Source organism: Cucurbita pepo, chromosome LG12 (assembly GCF_002806865.2).
Source record: "Cucurbita pepo subsp. pepo cultivar mu-cu-16 chromosome LG12, ASM280686v2, whole genome shotgun sequence".
In the NCBI taxonomy this organism is placed as follows: domain Eukaryota; kingdom Viridiplantae; phylum Streptophyta; class Magnoliopsida; order Cucurbitales; family Cucurbitaceae; genus Cucurbita; species Cucurbita pepo.
In genome coordinates this window covers 8,578,052-8,601,883 of record NC_036649.1, presented here as the reverse complement: position 1 = coordinate 8,601,883, position 23,832 = coordinate 8,578,052, and the positions used below count along the sequence as shown (strand labels likewise).

The following is a 23,832-nucleotide window of genomic DNA, read 5'->3' as shown; positions in this document are numbered from 1 at the left end:
CCGCTTCACTTTATTAATTTTTAATTTTAAAATTTTTTGTTTGGGTTCTTGTCGTTATTATTATTATTATTATACTATTTTTTTTTAAAAAATTGAAATTGAAAAAAAAATACATTATTAAATAACCATTTGAATTTGTTTATTTTATTAAATACATTGTTTTTAAAATTTGGGTTTGATTTTAATAAATAACTAAATATTTTTTTAGAGTCAAAATTATTGGTTTATAGAAAAACCCATTATAGTTTTTATTGTAAATCACAAAATTAAGTATATTCCCACAAAATTAAACCAGGGGGATTTTACAAAATGCGCCGAACTGGTGGCGTGGTGGTGGTGCTGTACAAGAACCGCCATCCCTTACAGCGGAGGAAAGCTGGGATCACGGCGGCGATGGCGGGTGAGAGGAGGAGCTACCGGCCTCGACGAGAATGGACCAAAGCATCTGGACATCTTCACAAGGGCAAGACTTGACATCTTTATACAAAATGTAGATCCCTTTCCCTACATCCAAAAACAGCAAAACTTCATCGGAGTTAGACGGCGGTCGGCCGGTGATAATTCCGACCAAACAAAAGAGAGATGATGATGATGATGGAATGGAATGGTTACGGTTTCTATGAGGGGAGTGCAGACGAACCCAGAGCTTCTTCAATGGCGAAACGAGGAGCGATCTGAACCATCCCATTTGAACGAACAAGATTTGGCGCAATTATTAATGCCACAGTGGCCGTGAAATCATCAACCTCCCAATGTTTGGTTCTTAGTTGGTGAAGAAGGTAAGAAGGAAAAAGCTAGAGAGGCTTAAAAACTTTAATTTGTTTGCTTCTTATCAAACATATATATATATATATATATATATATATATACACACGAGTTTGATTATTCAATTGAATATGGTGACATTTTAAATCAATGTAAAAAAATATTATAATATATATATATATATATATATATATATATATATATATATACACTCACGTGTGTGTATATATAGAGTTAATTATAGTATATTTTATTCTGAAATTTCTAATAAATCTTTAACAGGTTTTTAACATATTCAAAAAAAATTAAATTTATGAATATTTTTTAAAATATTGAATAAAATTAAAATTTTATTATAAGTTTTTATTTTTATTTTTTATTTATGGGTCTATTTTACGGATTAGGAAAAAAAACAATTGAATTTTACTCAAATATGTAAATTATTGAATAAATTATGACACGAGTAGATCAATGTATATAAATATTCTATTAAAAATAATAAATTAAATTCTGAAAACATTTTGTATAAGCGATATTATAAATTGATTCTTATGGTTGTAGGAAAATCAACCACGTCATGAAAGAAGTGGGAGAGGATGGAACCAATAATTTAGGTCATATATTAAATGTGTATGGTGTATTATTGCAATTATAACAACTAAAATGGTATATATTAATTAAAATAATTATCTTACATAAATTGTTTATAAAGTTAATATTGGTGGTAAGATTCATGATCTAGTTGGAACGGTGGTGCGTGTCTACGTCAAGAATTTTTATATTTAACATGTGTCATAAGTTTTTTTTTTTTTTTTTGTAATATTAAATTGAAATAAAAATAAATAAATAAGGTTTAGGAAATTAAATTTTTTAGTAACACAATTGTTTCAAGTAGAGATGTCCATTTAATTCGTGGGGCCGTGCTCCCGTAAAGATGGAGATTCCCTGTTTTTGCCTAATTTTCAATAACACAAATTAATAATTTATATATATTTTGTAATTTTCACCTCAATTCCTACAAAAATAAATAAAAAAATTTCGCGACCAAAAAATTTATGGTTTCCTTAATCTTCTAGAACATCAGTAAAAATTTGCCTACTCTTATCTTATTATCATATATCAAAATATTAAAGTATATGACATGACAATCTTGAATGTTTTATTTCTAAAAATATAACTTTGACTCTTTAATTATTTATTTATTTAAAAATCTTGAGAATTAACAATTCCAGCTCATTTCTTTAGTAACAAGAGAGGAAATAATATAAAATATATATATAATAATTAACATATATTCTCGTTACTTTTCTTCAATAAATAAAATTACGAAAATGACCTTAAAACAAAATGGTCGTGAAATCGAAACATATTACCAAAAAAACGTTCCTATAACAAAAATCTAACGTCTCTTTTAGGTATCAAAAAATTAGTAAAAATAGCATTAGAGTTTCACGTTCGAGTCAACACGATGCATAAAGAAGTCTTTTACCAAAATACCCCTTGCAATTTTGTACTCTAAATATTATTTTTCTTTCTAATTATTTCTGACAATGACATGCATTCTTGCAAGAAAAACATGCATAATTTTTGGTGTTCTGTCTTCATCAAGGATCTCTCTCTCTAAACCCAATTTTGTATTAAAAAAAACCAAACATTTAATATATATTTGTACGGCTCAATTAATCAAATATTTATTATCATTTAAAAAATTTACTGTAATTATTGAACTAAAAAAAATTCACATATTTTTTATAAATATTTTTATAAAAATTAGAGTTTGATATTTACATCGGCGTCCAAATATTTGGTAATAAAAAGTCGTTAGGGTAGTTATATTTCATTCGTAATTAATGATCTAATATAGGAATTGCATCAATCAAATTAAAGAAAAGAACATATTTTATTTTTAATATATGATCAATATGTTGCTCTTTACTCATACTTTTCTTTTACTTGTGGTTTAAGTTAAAAAAGATTTGAAATTTGAACTAAAAGTTTAATAATAATCTTAAGGTGGGATATGCATGTAGCTTCACATCGAAGAGTTCAAAATTTATTTATTTCAATTTAATGAAAAGACCCAAATTTTCAAAGAAGGCTAAACCATTCTATATGGATATTAATTTTTAGGGTAAAGTCTAAACTTTTAATATAATAAAAAAAAGTCCATAATTATATGACTGGTTATTCATGAAAATATTATTTTTTTATTAAAATTATAGTTGAGCTATGTTCAAATTGATGTAAATTAATAATATTTTAAGTCTATGTATTTTTATTATGTATTATTAATTAATTAATTAATATATTTAATATTTATTAAACACTATTTGAATAATGGTTTGAAATTATTAGATTTTCTTTTTTTCAAATAATGGAATAAAGATTCTCTAAATCTTAAAAGTTATTATATATTAAAGAAGGAAACTATAAAAGTCAAAATTATAAAATAATGATGGGTTTTAAATATTTGAGCAATTTTTTTCATAATTTATGGTATTGAATCATCCGGCCACTCTATTTATAAGGCTATTCGACTCTCCTCAAGCCATGTTCCTACGTCGGTTAAAGAGAGGAATGAAGCATTCCTTATAAGAGTGTGGAAACCTCTCATCAGTAGACGCGTTTTAAAAATTGTGAGGCTTATGGCGATATGTAACAGACTAAAGTGGATAATATCTGCTAGTGGTGAGCTTGAGTTGTTACAGACCTGAAAGTGAAAGCTTGAGACGACAATATCTGATAGTTTAGGATTTTAGTAATTATTAATTTTTGTAAGCATTTTTTAGTCATGATATCGTCGAGATTTTTCTAATTGTGGTTTCAATTCATTAAAATAATTCTCATTTACTTGAATATTTAGTAATAAAGATATTAATAATAATTCGTTGTAGATATTTGTGAAAAATTTTCGATGACGGCTCAATCATAGAAACTCTCCATTGCTAAGCGTGATTTGCTTGGAGTAATTATAGATTGAATGACATCCTGGAATTTTTCTTAGAATGCATGTGAGTGAAGACAAAACATGTTGGAATGCCTCGTGTTGGTTTGTGGGGACAGTCTTTACTCTCAGAAGCGAGGAGTAAATAACATGATCATGTCACAGAGGGAGAATGTCGGGGCCACCATAGGCCGAATCCGGATTTCGAATCCTGGGTATAAGTCCTAAAGAGCATAACTTAACTGATTAAAAGGCATACTCTCAACTAAAAGATTTAACGTTCGAAAAGACCAAAAAGTTCAAAAGTTTGAATCCAAGAATTATGTCTAATGTAATAGCTCAAGCCCACTATTAGTAAATATCCGCTTTGACCCGTTATGTATCGCCGTTAGCCTCACGGTTTCTACACCCTTACAAAAAAAAAAAAATATTTCGTTCTCCTCTCCAACCGATGTGGAATCTTACATCTAATGTTACATAGAAGTCTAATAGCTACCTGTTCTGAGACTTTACAGACTAATCCAAGTAGTACGCACCCATATTCCAGACAGACATCATTGATATGCGATATCCCAGACTTTAATACGTAATAATTTTTTCAAAAGAACATAAACAAATAACAACTATGTTTAGTTGCAGACAGTTTTTTTGAAACTACCATAGATAGCTATAAAATACAAGATGATCATTACACGAGGTATATTGATTGCGAGGATTAGACGTTTGGATCGGCCATTAGTCTTCGTGGTTCGACAAGATTCCCGAGGCTAGCAACGGGAAACAAGTACCATCATACTAAACTGCAGAGGTTGAGTCCGTGCCTGATGGCAGTTATGCTGCAGTGAAGTCCCATATAGCCCGAAAAATTTGCGACCTCGTCATAACGAGAACTCAAGTCCATCCGAGATTCAAGAACAAGGTCATTTCTCATCCCAATTAGACATGCTTCATTTTACCTTTTACGACAGTCAATGTCGACATTTTGCAGTCATCTCTCGAATAGCCTATCGTGTCGTTGCGTTGACCGCACAATTTTATGTGTCTGTAAGTGACATGACAACACTGTCTTCACAGTTGTTCAGTAGCAGATTTGTCTGTCACAAAACAATAAACCGATTCAACAATAATGTCCATGGGGAAGTCACATCACCAAAAATCGTTACACGAGCAAGCGCCATTCTTAAAATGGTGAAATCTATGAACATCACGAACAACTATTTCCCGATTCGTGATACTCGATATAAGCTTCATGACATCATGACAATCTCCACAAATACGTAGATTTTTCAATATACGAATTTTTTTCATCGTGCTGGTACTTATAAGTGCAAAAGCAACGGCCAATCTTTCGCTATGATATCGAAGATTTTCCCTTTTTTCGGTTTCTCCAACGTTATGAAGCACGTATCGAGTTTCGGGCACATAACCTATAGAGGTCAATTCTCTATCAAGCTCCTCTAGCTTTACATGTATTTCCTGAATTTGTGGATGTGAACAATCATGAGCCACAAATGTATGAGCTTGACCATTAGCCTCAACCCAGCTACACCCTGGCTCCTTTTTAATACCTTTACGAGCCATCAAAGTTCGAACTCTTTCGACATCGTCCCACCTTCCTTTCATCGCAAAAATATTCGAGAGTAATATATAATTCGTCTCCTTCTCGGGTTGAAGCTTAAAGAGTTCGTTAGCAGCTTTCTCACCGAGTTCTAAATGGCCGTGCATTTTGCTAGCTCCAAGAACAGTCTCCCAAATAAGTGCATGTTGTGATAGTTTCATTTCTCGAATGAACTCTTCAAGCTCGTCGAATTTTCCGACCCGCCCGAGAATATCGACCATACAAGCACAATGGTCGACCGTAGGAGAAATACCGAAATCTCGGGACATCGAGTTAAAATGTTCTTTCCCTTCTTGAACTAATCCTTGGTGACTACAAGCTGAAAGAATGCCTATGAAGGTCACCTCATCAGGCCATATGCCTTCATCTAACATAACCTTAAAGGCCTCGAGAGCTTTATAGCCTTGCCCATTTTGTGCATAGCCACATATAATGGTGTTCCATGACACTGTGTCTCGCCAAACCAAACCTTCAAATAGCGCCTCAGCTTCTTCCATACAGCCACCTTTTGTGTACATATCAACAAGGGCACTGCCAACAAACATATCACTTGAATGTCCACTCTTAAAAGCCATGGAATGAAGCTGTTGTCCACCTTCTAAAGACGCCAAAGACGAGCAACCGCTCAAACAGCCAGCGAGCGTGAACTCGTTCGGCTTTACACCTTCTCGTTGCATTTGTCTAAAGTAATTAAGAGCCTTCTCTCCCTCGTTCGCTTGTGCATGACTCGTAATGATAACCGTCCAAGTAAAAAGATCCCTACCGTCTAACCTGTTGAAAGCTATATCAGCGTCTTCCAGACGCATACACTTTGCATACATATCGATCAAAGCCGTTTGAACAAAATCGTTATCAACCAGACGAGTTTTGATTATATGAGTATGCACTTGCCTCCCAAAGTGTGCATCTAAAACACAAGAACATGATCTTAAAACACTAATGAAAGTATACATGTTCGGGATAAAACCTTCCTCTAACATGTCACGAAAGATGGTAACCGAACGATCGTACATTCCGAACTCATGAAACCCAGATAAATACATATTCCACGAAACCAAATCTCGGTCGACCATAGATTCGAACAGGCTAACACCCTCATGAACACATCCATTTTTCATGTACATTGTGATCAATGCATTGCTAACAGAGACATCAGTTTCAAATCCATATTTCCAAGCACAAGCATGGATGCTTCGGCCATATTGCAAGTCTCCCGTGTTCGTAGCAGCGCTTATAAGGCTGCAAATCGTGTACTGATTCGGGATAATACCGCTCGATCTCATTAACCGAAACAACTTAATCGATTCCTCGCTTTGTCCTTGCTGATCAAGGCATGTAATCATGGCACTCCAAGCCACCATATCAGGCTTTTTGATGTTCTTAAACACTTCTAATGCATCAATGGCAAGCCCACACTTTGAGTACATATCAACCAAACCACAGCCTAAGAATTCATCGCCTTCATATCCAAATTTGATAATCAACGAATGGATTACCTGCCCATGTCTTAAGTTCTTGGAGTTTGCACAACCCTTAAGAACAGTAGTTAAAGTGAACTTACTACAGTTCATATCTATTTTCATCATACCACAAAACAATTTCAAGACTCCTATCCCGTCGCCCCTTTGAGCGTAACCATTGAGTAGCACGTTCCATGTCACGTCGTTTTGCTCGGGCATGCCAATGAACATTCTAGATGCAAGTTCTATATCTCCACATTTAGCATAAAGGTCAACAAGTGCAGATCCAACAAACAAATCTAGTAATAATCCAAGTTTAAAAGCTTGAGCATGCATTTGCTTTCCAAGATCTAAGGCCATACACAAAGAACATGCTTTTAATCCAGTAGCTAGAGTGAACTCATTAGGCATGATTCCTTCATTTTGCATCTCCTGAAATAAATAAATACTATCATTAGCAAATCCTTCTGCTACAAGACCTTGAATTAACGCCGTCCAAGAAACGACGTCACGATTAGGCATTTTAGCAAGTACTAACCGAGCGTATGCGGAGTATCTACACTTTGCATATACGTTCACTAACGAAACCCACAAATGGGAATCTGGATTAATTACATCTTTCACGATAAGTCCATGAATGGCTTTTGCAACACTCAATGATCGTTTTGATGCACATTCATGTAACATCCATGAATAATACTTTAACTTCTCCTTGCTACTTGAGCGAACTCGATTTTCCATATGATCTTCAGTCTTTTGGTGTTCGAATTTATATCCGTATGGGGAAGTTTGAACCGCGTTGTTAAGTTCATGACCGAGTTGACCTTTTGACATTGAAATTCCAATAGAGTTGGAAGGATACCTGGGATCTTCTAGTTGTGGTTTGAAACTAGTTCGTCGAATGGGAAAGAACAACGATCTAGGAGTGTTTCGAAACTTGTTCGGGAATTGAGACGAACAGCGTAACCAACTCGATATCGACAAATTTTGAAACCCAATAGGTGAACCATGAATTCTCATAGCAATGAAGTTCCTCTCCATCGATTCAAACCAGAAGAATTACTCCTACAACAAAACCAAACATTTGAAATATCCATTTAAAGAAGAGAACCATGTTAGAAAAGATGCACGATTGTGTGTATCAAGTAGAGTGGAAGGTACAACATATAGAAGCAATTTGAAGTCGTTAAAACATCATGCTTCTCAATAGCAGGTTTCATGAGCCTAAGGACCCCATACGTAACAAGGAACAAACTATATCAATGCCAAAATAGATAGCAAGCGAAACAAACATTCTTACCCACTAGCAGATATTGTCCTCTTTGGGTTTTCCCTTTCGGGTTTTCCTTCAAGATTTTTAAAACGCGTATACTAGGGAGAGGTTTCCAAGTTTCCATACTCTTATAAAGAATGGTTTGTTCTCCTCCCCAACCAATGTGGGATCTCACAACCCACCCTCCTTCGAGGTCCAGCGTCCTCGTTGGCACACATTCCCTTCACCAATCGATGTGGGACCCCCCAATCCACCCCACTTCGGGGCCTAGCGTCCTTGCTGGCACACCGCCTCTTGTCCACCCCCCTTCGAGGCTCAGCCTACTTGCTGGCACATCGCGTGGTGTCTGGCTCTGATACCATTTGTAATGGCCCAAGCCTACCGCTAGCAGATATTGTCCCCTTTGGGCTTTCCATTTCAGGCTTCCCCTCTAGGCTTTTAAAAAGTGTATGCTAGAGAGAGGTTCCACATCCTTATAAAGAAGGGTTTGTTCTCTTCGCCAACCAATGTGGGATCTCACAAACCACCCTCCTTCAGGGCCTATCGTCCTCGTTGACACTCGTTCCCTTCACCAATCAATGTGGGACCTCCCAATCCACCCCACTTCAAGGCGCAACGTCCTTCCTTGCACACCACCTCATGTTCACCCCCTTCAGAGCTCAACCTCCTCGCTGGCACATCGCCTGGTGTCTGGCTCTAATATCATTTGTAATGGCTCAAGCCTACCGCTAGCAGATATTGTCCTTTTTGGCTTTCCCTTTCAAGCTTTCCCTCAAGGTTTTTAAAACGCATATGTTAGAGAGATGTTTCCACACACTTACAAAAAAAAATGGTTTGTTCTCCACCCCAATCGATGTGAGATCTCACCAATAACCTCTCCCGAATCCCCAAACATTCATTTAAAATGTAATACTCAGAAAGAAAAGAGGGTAAAGAACACTTTATTGTAAGGTAAGAGGCAGTTCATTAATGGAAACAGCAAACATTCACATAGCTGCAGCAGTTTTCATGGTAATGAAAGCTTCAAACATCTGTAAGAAGAGGTAGAAGCTTACCTTCCTTGTTATAACTCCAAAAACCCAATAATGGGGAGTGACACCAAAAACAGTAATGTTCCAAAACAGAGAAACCAGATGCAGCCACTTGGGAGAGTTTAGCTCTGAAATAAAGAAATGGGTAAGCTGTAAATGGTGAAATAAGTGGGAAAATTGTGTAGATTTAACCAAAGAAATGCAGGGGGGAACAGACTGAAACTAGAAATTGCGAGAATCAACGAAACAGAAATGAATGAAATGAAAAATTTTAAAGTTTAAGCTCACCAGTGCGAGGAGTGTAAAAGATAAGAATCGGTGATGAAATTAGAGGATGATAGGTTGAGACGTGAATGTAGAGAAGCGGTATTATCCATTAAAAGTAATCCCGATCACTTATTAGCAATTTTTTCCCAAAAATAAAATAGGAAATTAGCAATGGGTAATTAAGTTTGTTGGTCATCAATTAATGTCTTTTTAATTAGATGGTTAAAAGGAAGTTTTCAACCCCTTTATAAAAACAAAACAAATAGCCTTCAAATAAGAACCAAATGGACCGGCCGGTTCAGTTCAGATAAAGCCGGTTCGCGTATAAATAAATTATAATTCCTTAAAAGTTCTCACCGGGATAAAACACTGTAGAAGCGAGAAAGATCGTCCGAGGAATCGGCGGCATGAAGCGGCGGAAGTGGTGGCTTGGTGGGCGGCCGGCGGGAACATCGTAAGAGCAACATTATATGTCTGCCGTCACCGGATTGAAACAATCGAGAGAGAGCTTGTGGTAACGACGGCGTTCCGCCGAAAGAAAACTGATAACGATTGTTCAACTAATAAAGTGGGCTCGTTTAAACAATCACCAGTCGAATTTGGGCTCGAAAAGCCCAAATATGACTGATAATGTGGGCTTCTTTAACAAGATAACAACGAAAATGGCCCAGATCAAATTAACAAAGTGGGCTTGTTTACCCATTTACCAGCGGAGCTTGGACTCAAAACGGCCCAAATCAAACTAACAAATTGGGCTTGTTTACCCATTTACCAGCGGGATTTGGGCTCAAATGGCCCAAATCAAACTAACAAACTGGCTTGTTTACCGATTTACCAGCGGGATTTGGGCCCAAACGGCCCAAATCAAACCAACAAACTAGGCTTCCTTACCGATTTACCAGCGGGATTTGGGCTCAAACGGCCCAAATTAACAAAGTGGGCTTGTTTACCCATTTACCAGCGGAGCTTGGACTCAAAACGGCCCAAATCAAACCAACTAACTGGGCTTGTTTACCCATTTACCAGCGGGATTTGGGCTCAAACGGCCCAAATCAAATTAACAAAGTGGGCTTGTTTACCCATTTACCAGCGGAGCTTGGACTCAAAACGGCTCAAATCAAACTAACAAATTCGNCGAAAAGCCCAAATATGACTGATAATGTGGGCTTCTTTAACAAGATAACAACGAAAATGGCCCAGATCAAATTAACAAAGTGGGCTTGTTTACCCATTTACCAGCGGAGCTTGGACTCAAAACGGCCCAAATCAAACTAACAAATTGGGCTTGTTTACCCATTTACCAGCGGGATTTGGGCTCAAATGGCCCAAATCAAACTAACAAACTGGCTTGTTTACCGATTTACCAGCGGGATTTGGGCCCAAACGGCCCAAATCAAACCAACAAACTAGGCTTGCTTACCGATTTCCCAGCGGGATTTGGGCTCAAACGGCCCAAATCAAACCAACTAACTGGGCTTGTTTACCCATTTTCCAGCGGGATTTGGGCTCAAATGGCCCAGATTAAACTAACAAAATGGGCTTGTTTACTCATATTTACCAGAGGGATTTTGGGCTCAAATGGCCCAAATCAAACTAACAAAGTGGGCCTTTTTAATTTGTCATAATTTATTTAAATCACTCTAAATTAACTATATTAAAATATATATATATATATATATATATACCATATACAAATTGAAAATTTAATATTTCATCATACATAATATCCAAATTTATACTTAATAGATTAAATACTTTTTTATAAAATTAATTTATCTTAAATTTAATAACCACAAAATTTAAATTTAAATTCAAACCCTCACTAATACTCTTTAATTTTTTTTTTATCATGCAAATATTTTAAATTTTACACCCGCAACAACCAATTCAAAAGATGAACAAAAAACATAGAACATGGGGGAGGAAAACACCAAAAGAGGAAGCACAATATCAAAATTATATGTTTTCCAAAGAGTATTTGGATGAGTTAGTTTGACCCAAAACAAATTTAAAAGGACACATAAAATGGGTATATGAGAGAATCCCTTCAACAAATTGAATGCCACATGACATGTTTGATATGGGAGAGACCCACATGGTTTCAATTATTTGTTGCTCCAATATCATTTCGGTTCAAAATATTCGTGTATTATAGAATAATTAGAAATTGAACCCCACGTTGAATTAATTGAATTGGTTGAACGAGGGACGGGGTCCAAAGGATATGACCCATCGAACGTATGTTGATACAAATTAAGAAGTCACTATGCTTTCAAAATTTAAATGCGGATGCTTAAGCCTATCTAATTTCTACTCATATAGAACGATATGATTAAGTTTCTGCTAATAATTAGTCGTTTGTGGTCGAAAAAAATATATGAACGATGTTTCACGCACAAGATATTTTTAAATGAAATATCTTTTAATGAGTATTTTAAAAAAATAATATATTTTTTTTTTAAAATTCCTTATCTACATAATACCATTTTATCATTCTTTTAATTGTTAAAAGAAATATAAATTCAAATCCGAATTTCCTTTTGCGTCATATAAATGTCTCTTTTATCCTGAAATTCCCCATTTCATACTCTCATGGCTGAAACCCCAAATCAGATTCAACTATCCACGGCCTGTTCTTCAACAATTTTGGTATTTCAAATTGATTTTACTTACAGTTTCATTGCAGCTACGGCCAGAAGATCATACTATTGATTACATTTGGGATCATTGAAGTCAATTTTTGGTATATTCGTTGCTATTATGAAGGATTTTCCTTCTTGTTTCGGTGAAAATGGCGTCCAAATTGCAGATTCTTCTTCTTCTTCATCTTCATCGTCTTCGAGTATCAGTAAAGCCGCTCAAAATCTAGTCACCTGCGTCTACCAGTGCAAATTACGCGGCCGATTGAGCTTCATCGCTCTAACATGGACCAAGCATTTGATGGGACAAGGTTTCTCTCTTCAGATCGAAAACTCTGCAAATCACTGCCTGTGTAAGCTCGACATTAAGCCATGGCTGTTCTTAAAGAAGAAAGGATCCAAGATTTTCGAGATCGAATCGAGAAAAATGGAGATACATTGGGACTTAACAAACGCCAAATTCGGCAGCGGACCGGAGCCAGAGGAAGGATTCTTCGTCGCCGTGGTGTTCGATCGAGAGCTCATATTCCGCGTCGGCGATTCGCCGTCCGAATCTGCCAAGAAAATCGCCGCGGTTTCCGCCGCGGCGGCGGTGTTCGTGGCGAGAAGAGAACACGTGTTCGGGAAGAAATTGTTCTACGCGAAGGCTCGATTCAGCGAGAAAGGGAAAACGCACAATGTGTCGATCGAATGCGATAGTGGAGGATTGAAGGAACCGAGTTTGGTGATTCGAATCGACAGCAAGACGGCGATGCAAATCAAGAGGCTGAAATGGAAGTTTAGAGGGAATGATACGATTGTGGTGGACGGAATTCCAGTGCAGGTGATGTGGGATGTTCATAATTGGCTGTTTGGGAATTCCGCCATGAGTAGTAGTGCTGTGTTCATGTTTCAAACGCACAAGAACAGTGGAAACCATACCCAATCGTCGCTGTTAAATTCTTCGTCTTCTTCTTCTTCTTCATCATCATACCATGAACAACAAATTAAAGATTCAAAGTTGCAGAGTATGGATTTCTCCTTGATTTTATATGCTTGGAGGAATGAATGAATCAACCACTGCTTAACCAAGTGGCCTTCAAAATTAAGCTATAAATTATTACTTATTGCTTTTCACATTAATCGTAAAAATTAAACCTGTAAATGCAACTATATATATATATATATATACACACACACACACACACCGTCAATACCTCGGTGTAGGTCCGAGATAATCCTTTGTTCCATGGATCTATTTACAACTAGCCAATTAAGAATTCTCAGATGTAGTAGTACTAGCAAGTGCATCTTTGATGCAATCATCGATTGTCTCGAGAGGTCACAATTACTGCGAGCAAATATATTAATGACGACAAACATATTTTTGCTATTCTACTAATACTTGTACATTCTGCTGAAGCCTAGCTGAGGAAGAATTACGGGGGATGTAGTAGTACTAGCAAGTGCATCTTTGATGTAGTCATCGATTGTCCCGAGAGGTCACAATTACCGCGAGCAAACATATTAATGACGACAAACACATTCTGCCGAAGCTTGGCTGAGGAAGAATTACTGGGCATAAAACAAAAAAAAAATAAAAAATATGTCGATTCGAGTTGGGTATACTATATTTAATTTATACATGAATCCCGCTCTTAACCCATTCACGAAAAAGAAAAAATAAAAAGATANACCGAGTTTGGTGATTCGAATCGACAGCAAGACGGCGATGCAAATCAAGAGGCTGAAATGGAAGTTTAGAGGGAATGATACGATTGTGGTGGACGGAATTCCAGTGCAGGTGATGTGGGATGTTCATAATTGGCTGTTTGGGAATTCCGCCATGAGTAGTAGTGCTGTGTTCATGTTTCAAACGCACAAGAACAGTGGAAACCATACCCAATCGTCGCTGTTAAATTCTTCGTCTTCTTCTTCTTCTTCATCATCATACCATGAACAACAAATTAAAGATTCAAAGTTGCAGAGTATGGATTTCTCCTTGATTTTATATGCTTGGAGGAATGAATGAATCAACCACTGCTTAACCAAGTGGCCTTCAAAATTAAGCTATAAATTATTACTTATTGCTTTTCACATTAATCGTAAAAATTAAACCTGTAAATGCAACTATATATATATATATATATACACACACACACACACACCGTCAATACCTCGGTGTAGGTCCGAGATAATCCTTTGTTCCATGGATCTATTTACAACTAGCCAATTAAGAATTCTCAGATGTAGTAGTACTAGCAAGTGCATCTTTGATGCAATCATCGATTGTCTCGAGAGGTCACAATTACTGCGAGCAAATATATTAATGACGACAAACATATTTTTGCTATTCTACTAATACTTGTACATTCTGCTGAAGCCTAGCTGAGGAAGAATTACGGGGGATGTAGTAGTACTAGCAAGTGCATCTTTGATGTAGTCATCGATTGTCCCGAGAGGTCACAATTACCAAAAAAAAAAAAAAAAAAAAAAAAAAAAAAAAAAAAAAAAAAAAAAAAAAAAAAAAAAAAAAAAAAAAAAAAAAAAAAAAAAAAAAAAAAAAAACTACACCCAAGTTCTATATATATATTAATTATATAATTAGATTTCAATCCACTAAATTGGTTAAATATACACCTATTATATTACAAATATAATTTTAAATTAAATAAAAATATTAAACAATTATGACATGTAATTTTTTTAATTTTGATTTATGCATCCAAAATTGGTAAAACAAATATTAAAATCTATAATTTTTTTACTTATGTATTTAATACTATGTTTTATAATATTTAAATTGAACAATACAATACATGTAATGTTAAAATTTGAATTAGAATTGAAAATTCTAACTATATATATTTTTTCATATGGAATATTATTATTTTTATTAAAATATTAAAAAATCTCTCAATGAAAATTACATTAAAAATTACTCATGTAAACATATAGTTTTTTTAAATTATATTCTTTTTTGTTGAAATTGTCGTTTTAAAAAAAAACAACATAAAATAATTAACTCATAAATACTAAAAAAACAAAAAGACCCCAGCTTCAATAATAATAATTGCGCCAAATGAAGGTGCAAGCAATCAAGGGAAGACAAAAGGGTTGGCCAGCAGCAACCACAGCAACCACAGCAACCACCTTACCAAGATTTGATTTGCTCTTTCATTAAACCACCAAAGGATACAAGAAAGGAGAGCAATGCCACAATTTGAACTGCTGCTGATGCATACAAAATGTTATCAATTAGAAGAGTAACTTCCAACAACTCTATCGCGTGGGATCGGCGTACAAACGCTACAAAAGCTATAACAAAATTTACATTCATGCCAGATTAACATCATCAAGAACTAGAGCTCTCTCTACGAAACATCGACGATATGTGATCGCGATCGATCATCTACGATATAATAACAAGGGAAAGGGATAGGGTACCAGATCTCCCATCTTCTCCTCTCCTCTTATTCTTGTAATTCCTCTTATAGAGAAAGGGTTGAAAGGAAGGAGGGTACCTGGATATAGCTTTTGGTTGTATCTCAGTAAATAAATGGGGATGTCAAGTCAACCAGGCTAATGGTTCAAAATTTTCCAATCTCAGTAAAAATCCAAGCACCAATCACAGATTGTAATGCGTGAAGGCTCCTCCCTGCATGGAAAACTAAAGGTTAGAATACAAATTTAAACTCGAATTTAGTCCCTATTCTTCAAAAAGTTGTGGTAATATCCCATGACTTTTATAATTTTATGTACTCCCAACCGTTAACTGAATGATGATCGTACATAACTATAGCGTTAAATAAATGATGACATTAGATATGATATGCCTATTTGTTAACATTGACTAATCCAACACGTCGACAATGAAGGCAGGTTTATCGTGGAAGAGAACGAGGTGGTATTGCCTTGACTGTTTCCTGCAACACAATACCAAACAAGAATTGTGGACGCATTTTGGACAAATCCTATACCACTATACTTATATTCAAGTGTATGTGTGCATTTGGAAGAATGGAGAAGAGAGTCTCTTTACCGAATTCATTTGGTTGCTGCAACTACCAGCGCTTGCTTAAGACTTCTCCTCCTACAGGGCAAGAAAATCCACCTCGTCTGAGCTCTCCTCAAATATTACATAGCTGGCATCTCGGCCATCCTCATTGCCACTACCTTGATCACTATTATAGCTGCTTTCTGAAGAACTTATAAACATCGAATCAGATGTTTGATTGCTCAGCTGTGACTGCAGGCTAATATCACTGTTTATTTCGCTTTCCAGCATCTGTTCAATTTCGAAGTAGCTGCAAAGAGATCCAAATGCAAAACAGAAAAGAAAAACACAATTAGAAATGCTTGAGGGAAGTCAACCATAAACTTCTAAAGGAGAGATGACGGACCGGAATATGAATAGAAAATTATGAGAAAATGTTGATTCTTATTAATTTGGAAAAGGAAAATTACAAGGAGTTCTTACACATTTATTTGGCTTCCATAATCTGCCGAATCACTATCCCAATAACTCACTCTTTACTATAACAAAACCAAACTAACCAATTAGTATGACTATTAGACTCTCAAATCCGAACATTACTCCACCCAAAGTCAATATCTAGTGTCGAAACAGATCCGAAGTATATATACCAGTATACCCCCATACCCATTCCTCCAAAATACTTCTACTTTTTCATTTTTCCCACCCCATAATTGATTTACCGGCCAATATGTACCTAAATTATGCTGGATCTAAGCAATTCTGAATTACTCCTCCAATAATTCCCATACTTGGCTCCAATTTCACCAAACTTCACTCCAATATTGCCAGAATTGAGAGGACTATCATACCATTCCTAACCTTAATTATATCAACAATGAAGTGTTCTGCCCGTTATGATGTGGCTTAACTACTCTGTCTTCCTTCTTTGAACTAGCTGTTTTATTTCATACTTGGCCCAGCTGCATTTTTAGTTGGTCGTTAATCAGTTGGGGGTTTCAGTTTGGCAGTATTTTGGTTTACACCACCTTATCCTTTTGTATTCATCCCTCAAGCCACCAAAAATGTATCAGTAAAACCTAGCTGCTCGATTCATTAAAATTTCATATCTCTGAAATCCAGAAGCCTGTCCAAAGCTATTCTGAAAACAAGAAAGTCAGGTTTTTTCTTGGAGAAAGACCTAAGTCTTCTTAACGGTGTTCTTTGTTTGATAATTATGCATTTAACGATATTGTCTGCTTGGGTTGCATTCGTTTTCTCTTACTAGCTTCATTTTCTGGTTTCTCTCTTCCAATGGGAGTATCTTGAACAAATTTTGCTTCTTTTCATCAATCAAATGAAAATTTTGTTGCTTGTTTAAAAAAAAAATGTAAAAGAAAAAAAAAAGGGTTAGTAGATAATAGAAACTCAGCTCTCTACCAAAACGCTAACAAATTCTGCCTTAATCCATTTCCACTTCATCAATATATCTGCTTTCTAGTAACAAACTCACCAATAAATATGACTATTATACCCTCAACAACAATCCTAACCAGTGATTACCTCCCTTCTGATGGAAAATCAGCCAGCAAGCATACATCAGGCCTTTCCTTCATTACTTGCTCAATTGGAATGATCCTGTCCATTAAAATGGTCAATAAGAACCAGTTGATGAAATCTCAGTACCGTAGAAGCCTAGACCCGTATTTTCTTAATTAAGAGGACGATAACTAAATGGTTAAAACTATAACCAAAAGGAAGGATGAAAGTTGACTTTCAGGGGAAAATCCAAACAAATATTGAACCTTATAGAGAGGTTTTTTTAAAAGAAATATCACCTTGAATTGTAGCATCTCTCGTACCAATCACCCTCAGATGCCAATCCTTCCCTATTGGATATATCCTGTTTGATGAATATGGTATTATTCAATTAAATGACATTTTGAACCTTTAACCAGATATTCAGAAGAAAATCATTGTCAATTTCCATCTACTCACAAGATGTCGAAGAAACTTGAAATCTCCAGCAAGTAATGATGTCATGAAACGAGCAACTTCCACCTGCATGCAAAGAAATTAAAGGCTTACGACAATGTTTGGGAAATGAGGTGTCAAAATAATAAATGATCCTGACCTCTTTGAGATGCATACAATCTCTTAAAATTAAGACCTCCAATAAATTACCACCTATACTGTTGCCAAGGTTTCTGAGGAAAACAAAGATGTTCTTTTTAACTATTCAAAGCATCAAAAAATTATTATAGATAGGAACAATCCAAAGAAGATAGTTACCTAAGAAAGCTTCCAGTAATTGAGTAAGACGTTGAAAAGTCAACATATTTTAGCTTCCGAAGTCCCTGGAAAAGTATTCAAAGAGATAAGTTTACTGAGATTAAAAATTCCAGAGTTACACGATACAAGAGTATTTGAAACAACCATCACCAACAACGGCCAAAAGAGGTCATGAAAGAACCAACCTACACAAGCAAATCAGCTATACACGTGATGTTTTTTTATGGACGACAATGACACAAGGAACCACATGATCAAGAGTTCCAATTGTCTACTGGGCTCCTGAGAGTAGTGTTGATTTCTCGGATTAGTTTCCATTGTCCAAGCTTTGTGAGGAACAGGGGTCTCCCGGTTCAGGTTTAATTAAGGAAATTTGGAAAGCTAGAGGTCATCTTTTCCTCAGTCGTTGCTCAAGATCAGCTAGGCACCTAAAATAGAGTTCCAATAAGGTTTCCCCATTGTGCCCTCTACCCTGACTGGCGCACTCAGTCAAAACAATTCAGATGATAATAAACACCTTTTCTTTTCAATGCTCCTTTGCAGCTGATTGATGAAGAAACATTTTTCATCTTTTCAACATGTGCTGATGCTTCCCTAAGAATAGTAGTATGATTCTCAATCAATTCTTATACGGGCAGCCTTCCGAAGAGAAGGCTAATATCATTTATCATTTGGTCCAATGACATTATGGCAATCCTATGGCGGCTTTCTGTTCTTTTCTTTTATTCTTTTTGGAAGAAATCCTGTGGAGGCTTTGATTAGAAAATCCAAGAATTTTTCAAGTAGCTTCCAATGGTCATGAGTTGAAGGGATCTAATTAGATTTTTCTTGAACTCTTAGTTCCTTTTTCAAGGAATTCCGCAATAACAAGTTCTAGCAGATTTTTGCCAACTTGGAATTTGTGGGGGGCTCCTCGTCTCCCTTCTTTTCATAAAATAATATAAATTCCAATTCCTATAAAAATATTTTTAAGAAAGCCTTCGCCTAAATTTGAAAGATCTTCTTACTATTGCCTTTAATTTATTTTCAAATACCTTCTCCAGAATTATGATCGAAGACTCAAAACCATTTTTATAATTGAATCATCAAACAATGCAGAATAAAGTACTAAAGACAATATCATAACCATAAGACTAACATGAAAGAAAATAGAGCTCAATACTAGCCACATTTCAAACCTCCATGCCCCATACTAAGTGCACCAGTATGATCCAAAAGCATTGACACAAATACTCATCATGGATTGGACAAAGCTTAAAACATGTAAAACTTTATTCTTCGTTTGTTCCATTTTTCTAGAAAGAAATAATTTTAATTAATATGTGAAAAGGATTAGAAAAAGAAGGGAGAAATAAAAGATCTAAACACAAAATTTGTAACATTTTTAGAGATCTAGACATGAAAATTCTGATTTCTTAAATGCTTTTGTGCCAATTTGAAAAAAGAAGGGCAATGTCTTTCTCTCACCATGCAAGGTGATTTTCTCTTTCACAACCCCCACAATAGAACATTAGTCCAAGTATGATAAAAGGAGGAGAAGACAGGATGTCAAGTTGAAGAATCCACTACCAACAGAAAATAAGTCCAATTATGATAAGAGCCAAATGAGTGGGTACAAGAAAATTGCAATTATCCTATGAGATGGAACACCAAATATTCCAGTGAAAAAACTAGGTAAATGAAAAGCAAAACAACTTATTTAGATTACCTATTATATTTTTTAAAAAAAAATTAATGTTCTACATGGCATACTTCAAAGATAACGTCCTAAATTCAGAATAATTAGGCATAGAAGTAGTTAAATTCTTAGTTAAATATTGTTGCAATATAAGAATCTAAAATCAGAAAGGGAAATGATTTTGTATGTATGCATCACCAAATTCCTTGTAAATGCAGACATTACCTTAAGAAGAATGCGAACTTTATAATCATGGAGTTTAAATCCTCTAAGGGCTAAAGACACTAAACGAGGACACTTTTGAACTAGATCAACACATGTCGGTGATTTCAAGCTATCATCTCTGCCTGTCATTTGCAAAATAGCAATGAATAAGCGGATGGCTAGAAAGAATAAAATGAGGATATCAAGTGAGATAGATGTTAAACCTGTTTTTGAGGATTCAAAGAACAAACGCTCTATAAATTGACAGTTTTCAATCACAGATGTCAATGTCTGTCTCAACTCCACATGACTGTTCAATAAAGGATGTGGATTATTAACTACGATTCATAAATCAGAGTAACCCAAATGAGAGGGCATGAAAAAGAAGCAGCGAATGAATTTAATTTTCAGAGAGAGCATTTTCTCCAAAATATGTTAGCAATTACCATGTCCTTAACCGAACATTAAATCTTAAGAAGAAGAAAACATACCATCATCCAGTTAAAAGCACCATACACCGAGATGGGTCAAGAACCTATTGGGGGGAAATGATTGCTATAATTGTTTATTAAAAAACAGAGTTTATTGAAGAGAATTTTTTTTAATGAATTAACTATTGAAAAATGACAAGAACAAGTGTGAAGAATCAGAGATATCAAGAGAAAAGGTGAGATGCGTCAGGGCAGGAATTAAAGAAATCTTAGTCCTGTATTTTTACTAAAGGTTGAATCTGAATCACAGTTCACCAGTATAAACATTTTAAACAAAAATATCATTTTCCAGTTAAAACTATTAAAAAAACAACAAAATCAGTCAACTAAAGCAACTTACAGGCCCACAATTTCCAGATCAAGGAGAGACGGGCAAGCAGATAATGCAGCACGTAGTGATGGATTATCCATTCTTTCAATATTGTAAAGATGCAACGTTCTCAAGAGCATCCTATAAAATTTAACAATTCAGAAACAGAACTCACAATGAGCACATTCTCAACTTCAAAAGTAAGCCCATACCCAGGAGTACTGGCCCCACCCAAAGGGCTTAAGCAGGATCTTGTGAGAACTGATGACTCCTTCCCTTGTCTGGATCTTTTGTCATTCCATGAAAAACTAGTAACATTGTAAACCAACGGTTGGCAAGATCCTAGGGATGCAGTTGGGCCAGGAACTATACCAAGTTTAAGAGATCTGAAATTATTGAGGGGAAAAGAATGGCCAAGTCAATCAAAGCTTAGAAAAATATAAATAATGCAATCAAAGTATTTCCCATCAGAGAGTACTAAGGAATTACTGTTGGCATTGATGTTCAATGAACTTAGTTCATATGCCTGTGCAAGCATCTAGAATAGACGAGGTTGGTAAATAATGCAAACTAACATTATAAAATTAATCATATGGGTGGGGAAATTCAGACTTCTTTTTCATTTAATAAGTGAAAAGAACAGAATTTGAATAATGTCAGACCACAGAGGGAATAATTTACCATCTTCCCCAGACACTAACATTATGAAAGAGATGGTGGGTGACACCAAGATTAGGAAAGACAAAATTCCTTGCCTAAGCTTAGACAGTCAGCATCATCCATACTTGGGTAGAGAATAGTAAAAAATGTCTAATGAAAAATGTATAACTATGTTGGCCGAAAGACACAATTCAAAGACCTCATCAGTACATCGCTAGTGAGCTTAATCAAGTATGAATCCTTCTGTTTCAGATCCTCAATGTATATATTACCGCATTCAAATTCAGCCTATGAAGATTTGATAGTGAACTTTTAATTGAAAATATCTTACTGAAGAGAGTTTCCAGCTCGATGAATCATTGTAGAAACCACTGTATTATTAACTCTTGGAGAAACTGTTGTTAAGTCAATGTTGGCATAGCAGGAAGGATCCATTGCACACTTGTGAAACATTGAACAAGTAGCTGTTGCATAGCAAAGACTCTGTGCGTCAAGCATGGAGAAAACCTGAAAAGCCACAGTTCATCGTCATGCACACCAGAAAAACCCAACATATTTTCATCAACCGTTACGGATGTTAGAGCACAAAACGGAACCAACCATAAATAACATGATGATGAGTTGAAGAGGGTCAGCCTAGTAATAATGACTTCCCATCTCGAAATGAACGAATTATAAGTATGGTCTTCGGTTAACGCAGCCCCTAATACCGGCGGTAGCTCAGCCTCATGGGGACAATACTCTAACCTCGACTCAAAAATACCTTTGATGTCTTAACCTAACAGCTCGATTACGCCCATACAAAAATATGAACTAAACTACGCATATTATCTCTACCTATTGCCAATGAACACATACAACTAGGGCTGGGAAAATTATATTCACATCATCACCAAACTAACATCTCACTCTCAAAGACATTCCTGACTGCAAGCTTGCTTCGAGTTCGCTCAAATTCCAACAGAAAACAATTTAAGCACATTCGACATTGGACACAACAAAATCAAACAACGAAAATCATATATTAAAATACTCCAAATCCAATATTCAAGAACAAGAGCACTCATTTCCAAAACCGATAAATCCAATGCAATTCCAAGCCGCAGCACAGTTGAAACAATTTCAAATGTTCCGACAACGAAAGAAGAATCAAAGACAAACATACTTTGATGGTGAGGTCAGGAGGAAGAGCCCAAACGACTGAGTTATGCTTGGTAGCTCGTTTCCGAGCAGAGCGTTTGCTAGCCTCGAGCAAGAAGTTGCCCATTTTAAGGGCGCGATCGATGAGGCGAGACTGATCCAAGTCAGATGGCAAGGAGTCGAGAAGCCTCTCGAATGAGAAGTCGATACAGATGGAAGGAGAGTCGGAAAGGCCCAAAAAGGCATCGAGAAGAAGGTCCATCTGAGTAAAGGTCGGTATCCTAGGGTTTTGGGATGGGCACGGGCGCTTCGCCATGGTTGATGGTGCCGAGGTTTGGACTTGAAAGAGAGCATCCATAGCATCAGCGGGTGGACACGGGAGAGAGCAGAGGGAGAAGAGAAGAAGGAGAAGTAGGAATACGGACGAGCCTGTGAGTGCCACGTGTCAGTGTGAGTTTTGGAATAAGGGCTGAGAAAGTAGGTAGCATGGAAAAAACGTGATACTTTGGGTGAGATCATCCAAAGACTTGGCTTCTGAGCTTTTGTTCTTTCTTTTTAATATATAGTTTTTGTGGGGGAAACGAGAAAAATAATGAATATTAAATAAATAAATTCTTTAAAATTAGGAACATGACGTCACTTCCTTTTTTATCTTTTTTTTTTTTTTTGGTTTTTTCGAAAGTACAAAAAATATTTATATTTATGAGGTAATTAGATTTGGCGCCCACATTATGCCACGTGGGGATACAGTTGATGCGCAGTTTCTCTTTTCCATACTTTCATGGAAACCACTTTTAGCCGTCCAAAAACATTATTTTAACGCTAAATTTTTTTTTTTTTTTAATATTTCTTAAATTAATAAAAATACTTTATACAAGTTTTAAAAATTTAAATACCACCTGCAACTTTTAAAAAAATCTAAAATATATCCTTATAATTTCAAAAAATTAAAATTATTTTATATGTTGAAAATTCTATAATCCTTTAATGTTTTATTTAAAATAATTACGCTTGTAAATAGTGGTAGATGATCTAATTAAAAAATGATCATGGGTTTATAAAAAAAAAATACTCTCTTCTTTGATATGAGGCATGAGAAAACCCA

General features: G+C 35.7%; 3 protein-coding genes and 1 long non-coding RNA gene across 8 annotated transcripts; 1 reads left to right on the top strand and 3 right to left on the bottom strand.

The window, feature by feature from the left end:
* Nucleotides 1-223: 223 nt before the first annotated feature.
* On the bottom strand, nucleotides 224-804 carry LOC111807691. Its single transcript, XR_002816976.1, has 2 exons — nucleotides 613-804; nucleotides 224-504 (listed from the first exon to the last, which is right to left on the bottom strand). It is a non-coding gene; the product is annotated as an uncharacterized LOC111807691 (long non-coding RNA).
* Nucleotides 805-4,284: 3,480 nt separating this feature from the next.
* LOC111807741 (pentatricopeptide repeat-containing protein At2g03880, mitochondrial-like) lies at nucleotides 4,285-9,856 on the bottom strand. Of its 2 annotated transcripts, none has more exons than XM_023693614.1 (3): nucleotides 9,716-9,856; nucleotides 9,116-9,219; nucleotides 4,285-7,852 (listed from the first exon to the last, which is right to left on the bottom strand). In XM_023693614.1, exon 3 carries the CDS (start codon nucleotides 7,826-7,828, stop codon nucleotides 4,856-4,858), a length of 2,973 nt encoding a protein of 990 aa, XP_023549382.1. In that variant the 5' UTR covers nucleotides 7,829-7,852; nucleotides 9,116-9,219; nucleotides 9,716-9,856; the 3' UTR covers nucleotides 4,285-4,855. The 2 variants fall into 2 exon arrangements, with proteins under 2 accessions (XP_023549382.1, XP_023549381.1); XM_023693613.1 differs by lacking the exon at nucleotides 9,716-9,856 and adding an exon at nucleotides 9,380-9,447.
* A 2,037-nt stretch (nucleotides 9,857-11,893) lies between these two features.
* Nucleotides 11,894-14,329, top strand: LOC111806954. Its single transcript, XM_023692505.1, has 2 exons — nucleotides 11,894-12,721; nucleotides 13,682-14,329. Exons 1-2 carry the CDS (start codon nucleotides 12,119-12,121, stop codon nucleotides 14,006-14,008), a joined length of 930 nt encoding a protein of 309 aa, XP_023548273.1. The 5' UTR covers nucleotides 11,894-12,118; the 3' UTR covers nucleotides 14,009-14,329.
* Nucleotides 13,129-23,241, bottom strand: LOC111806953 (F-box protein SKIP17-like). Of its 4 annotated transcripts, XM_023692502.1 has the most exons (15): nucleotides 22,753-23,239; nucleotides 21,919-22,094; nucleotides 21,140-21,313; nucleotides 20,958-21,068; nucleotides 20,351-20,436; nucleotides 20,148-20,269; nucleotides 18,245-18,309; nucleotides 18,087-18,159; nucleotides 17,951-18,013; nucleotides 17,791-17,855; nucleotides 17,516-17,590; nucleotides 16,019-16,283; nucleotides 15,501-15,634; nucleotides 15,135-15,207; nucleotides 13,129-13,551 (listed from the first exon to the last, which is right to left on the bottom strand). In XM_023692502.1, exons 1-12 carry the CDS (start codon nucleotides 23,083-23,085, stop codon nucleotides 16,070-16,072), a joined length of 1,557 nt encoding a protein of 518 aa, XP_023548270.1. In that variant the 5' UTR covers nucleotides 23,086-23,239; the 3' UTR covers nucleotides 13,129-13,551; nucleotides 15,135-15,207; nucleotides 15,501-15,634; nucleotides 16,019-16,069. The 4 variants fall into 4 exon arrangements, with proteins under 4 accessions (XP_023548270.1, XP_023548271.1, XP_023548269.1 ...); XM_023692503.1 differs by lacking the exon at nucleotides 13,129-13,551 and having other exon boundaries at nucleotides 15,094-15,210; XM_023692501.1 differs by lacking the exon at nucleotides 13,129-13,551 and having other exon boundaries at nucleotides 15,094-15,207.
* Between the last annotated feature and the right edge of the window lie 591 nt (nucleotides 23,242-23,832).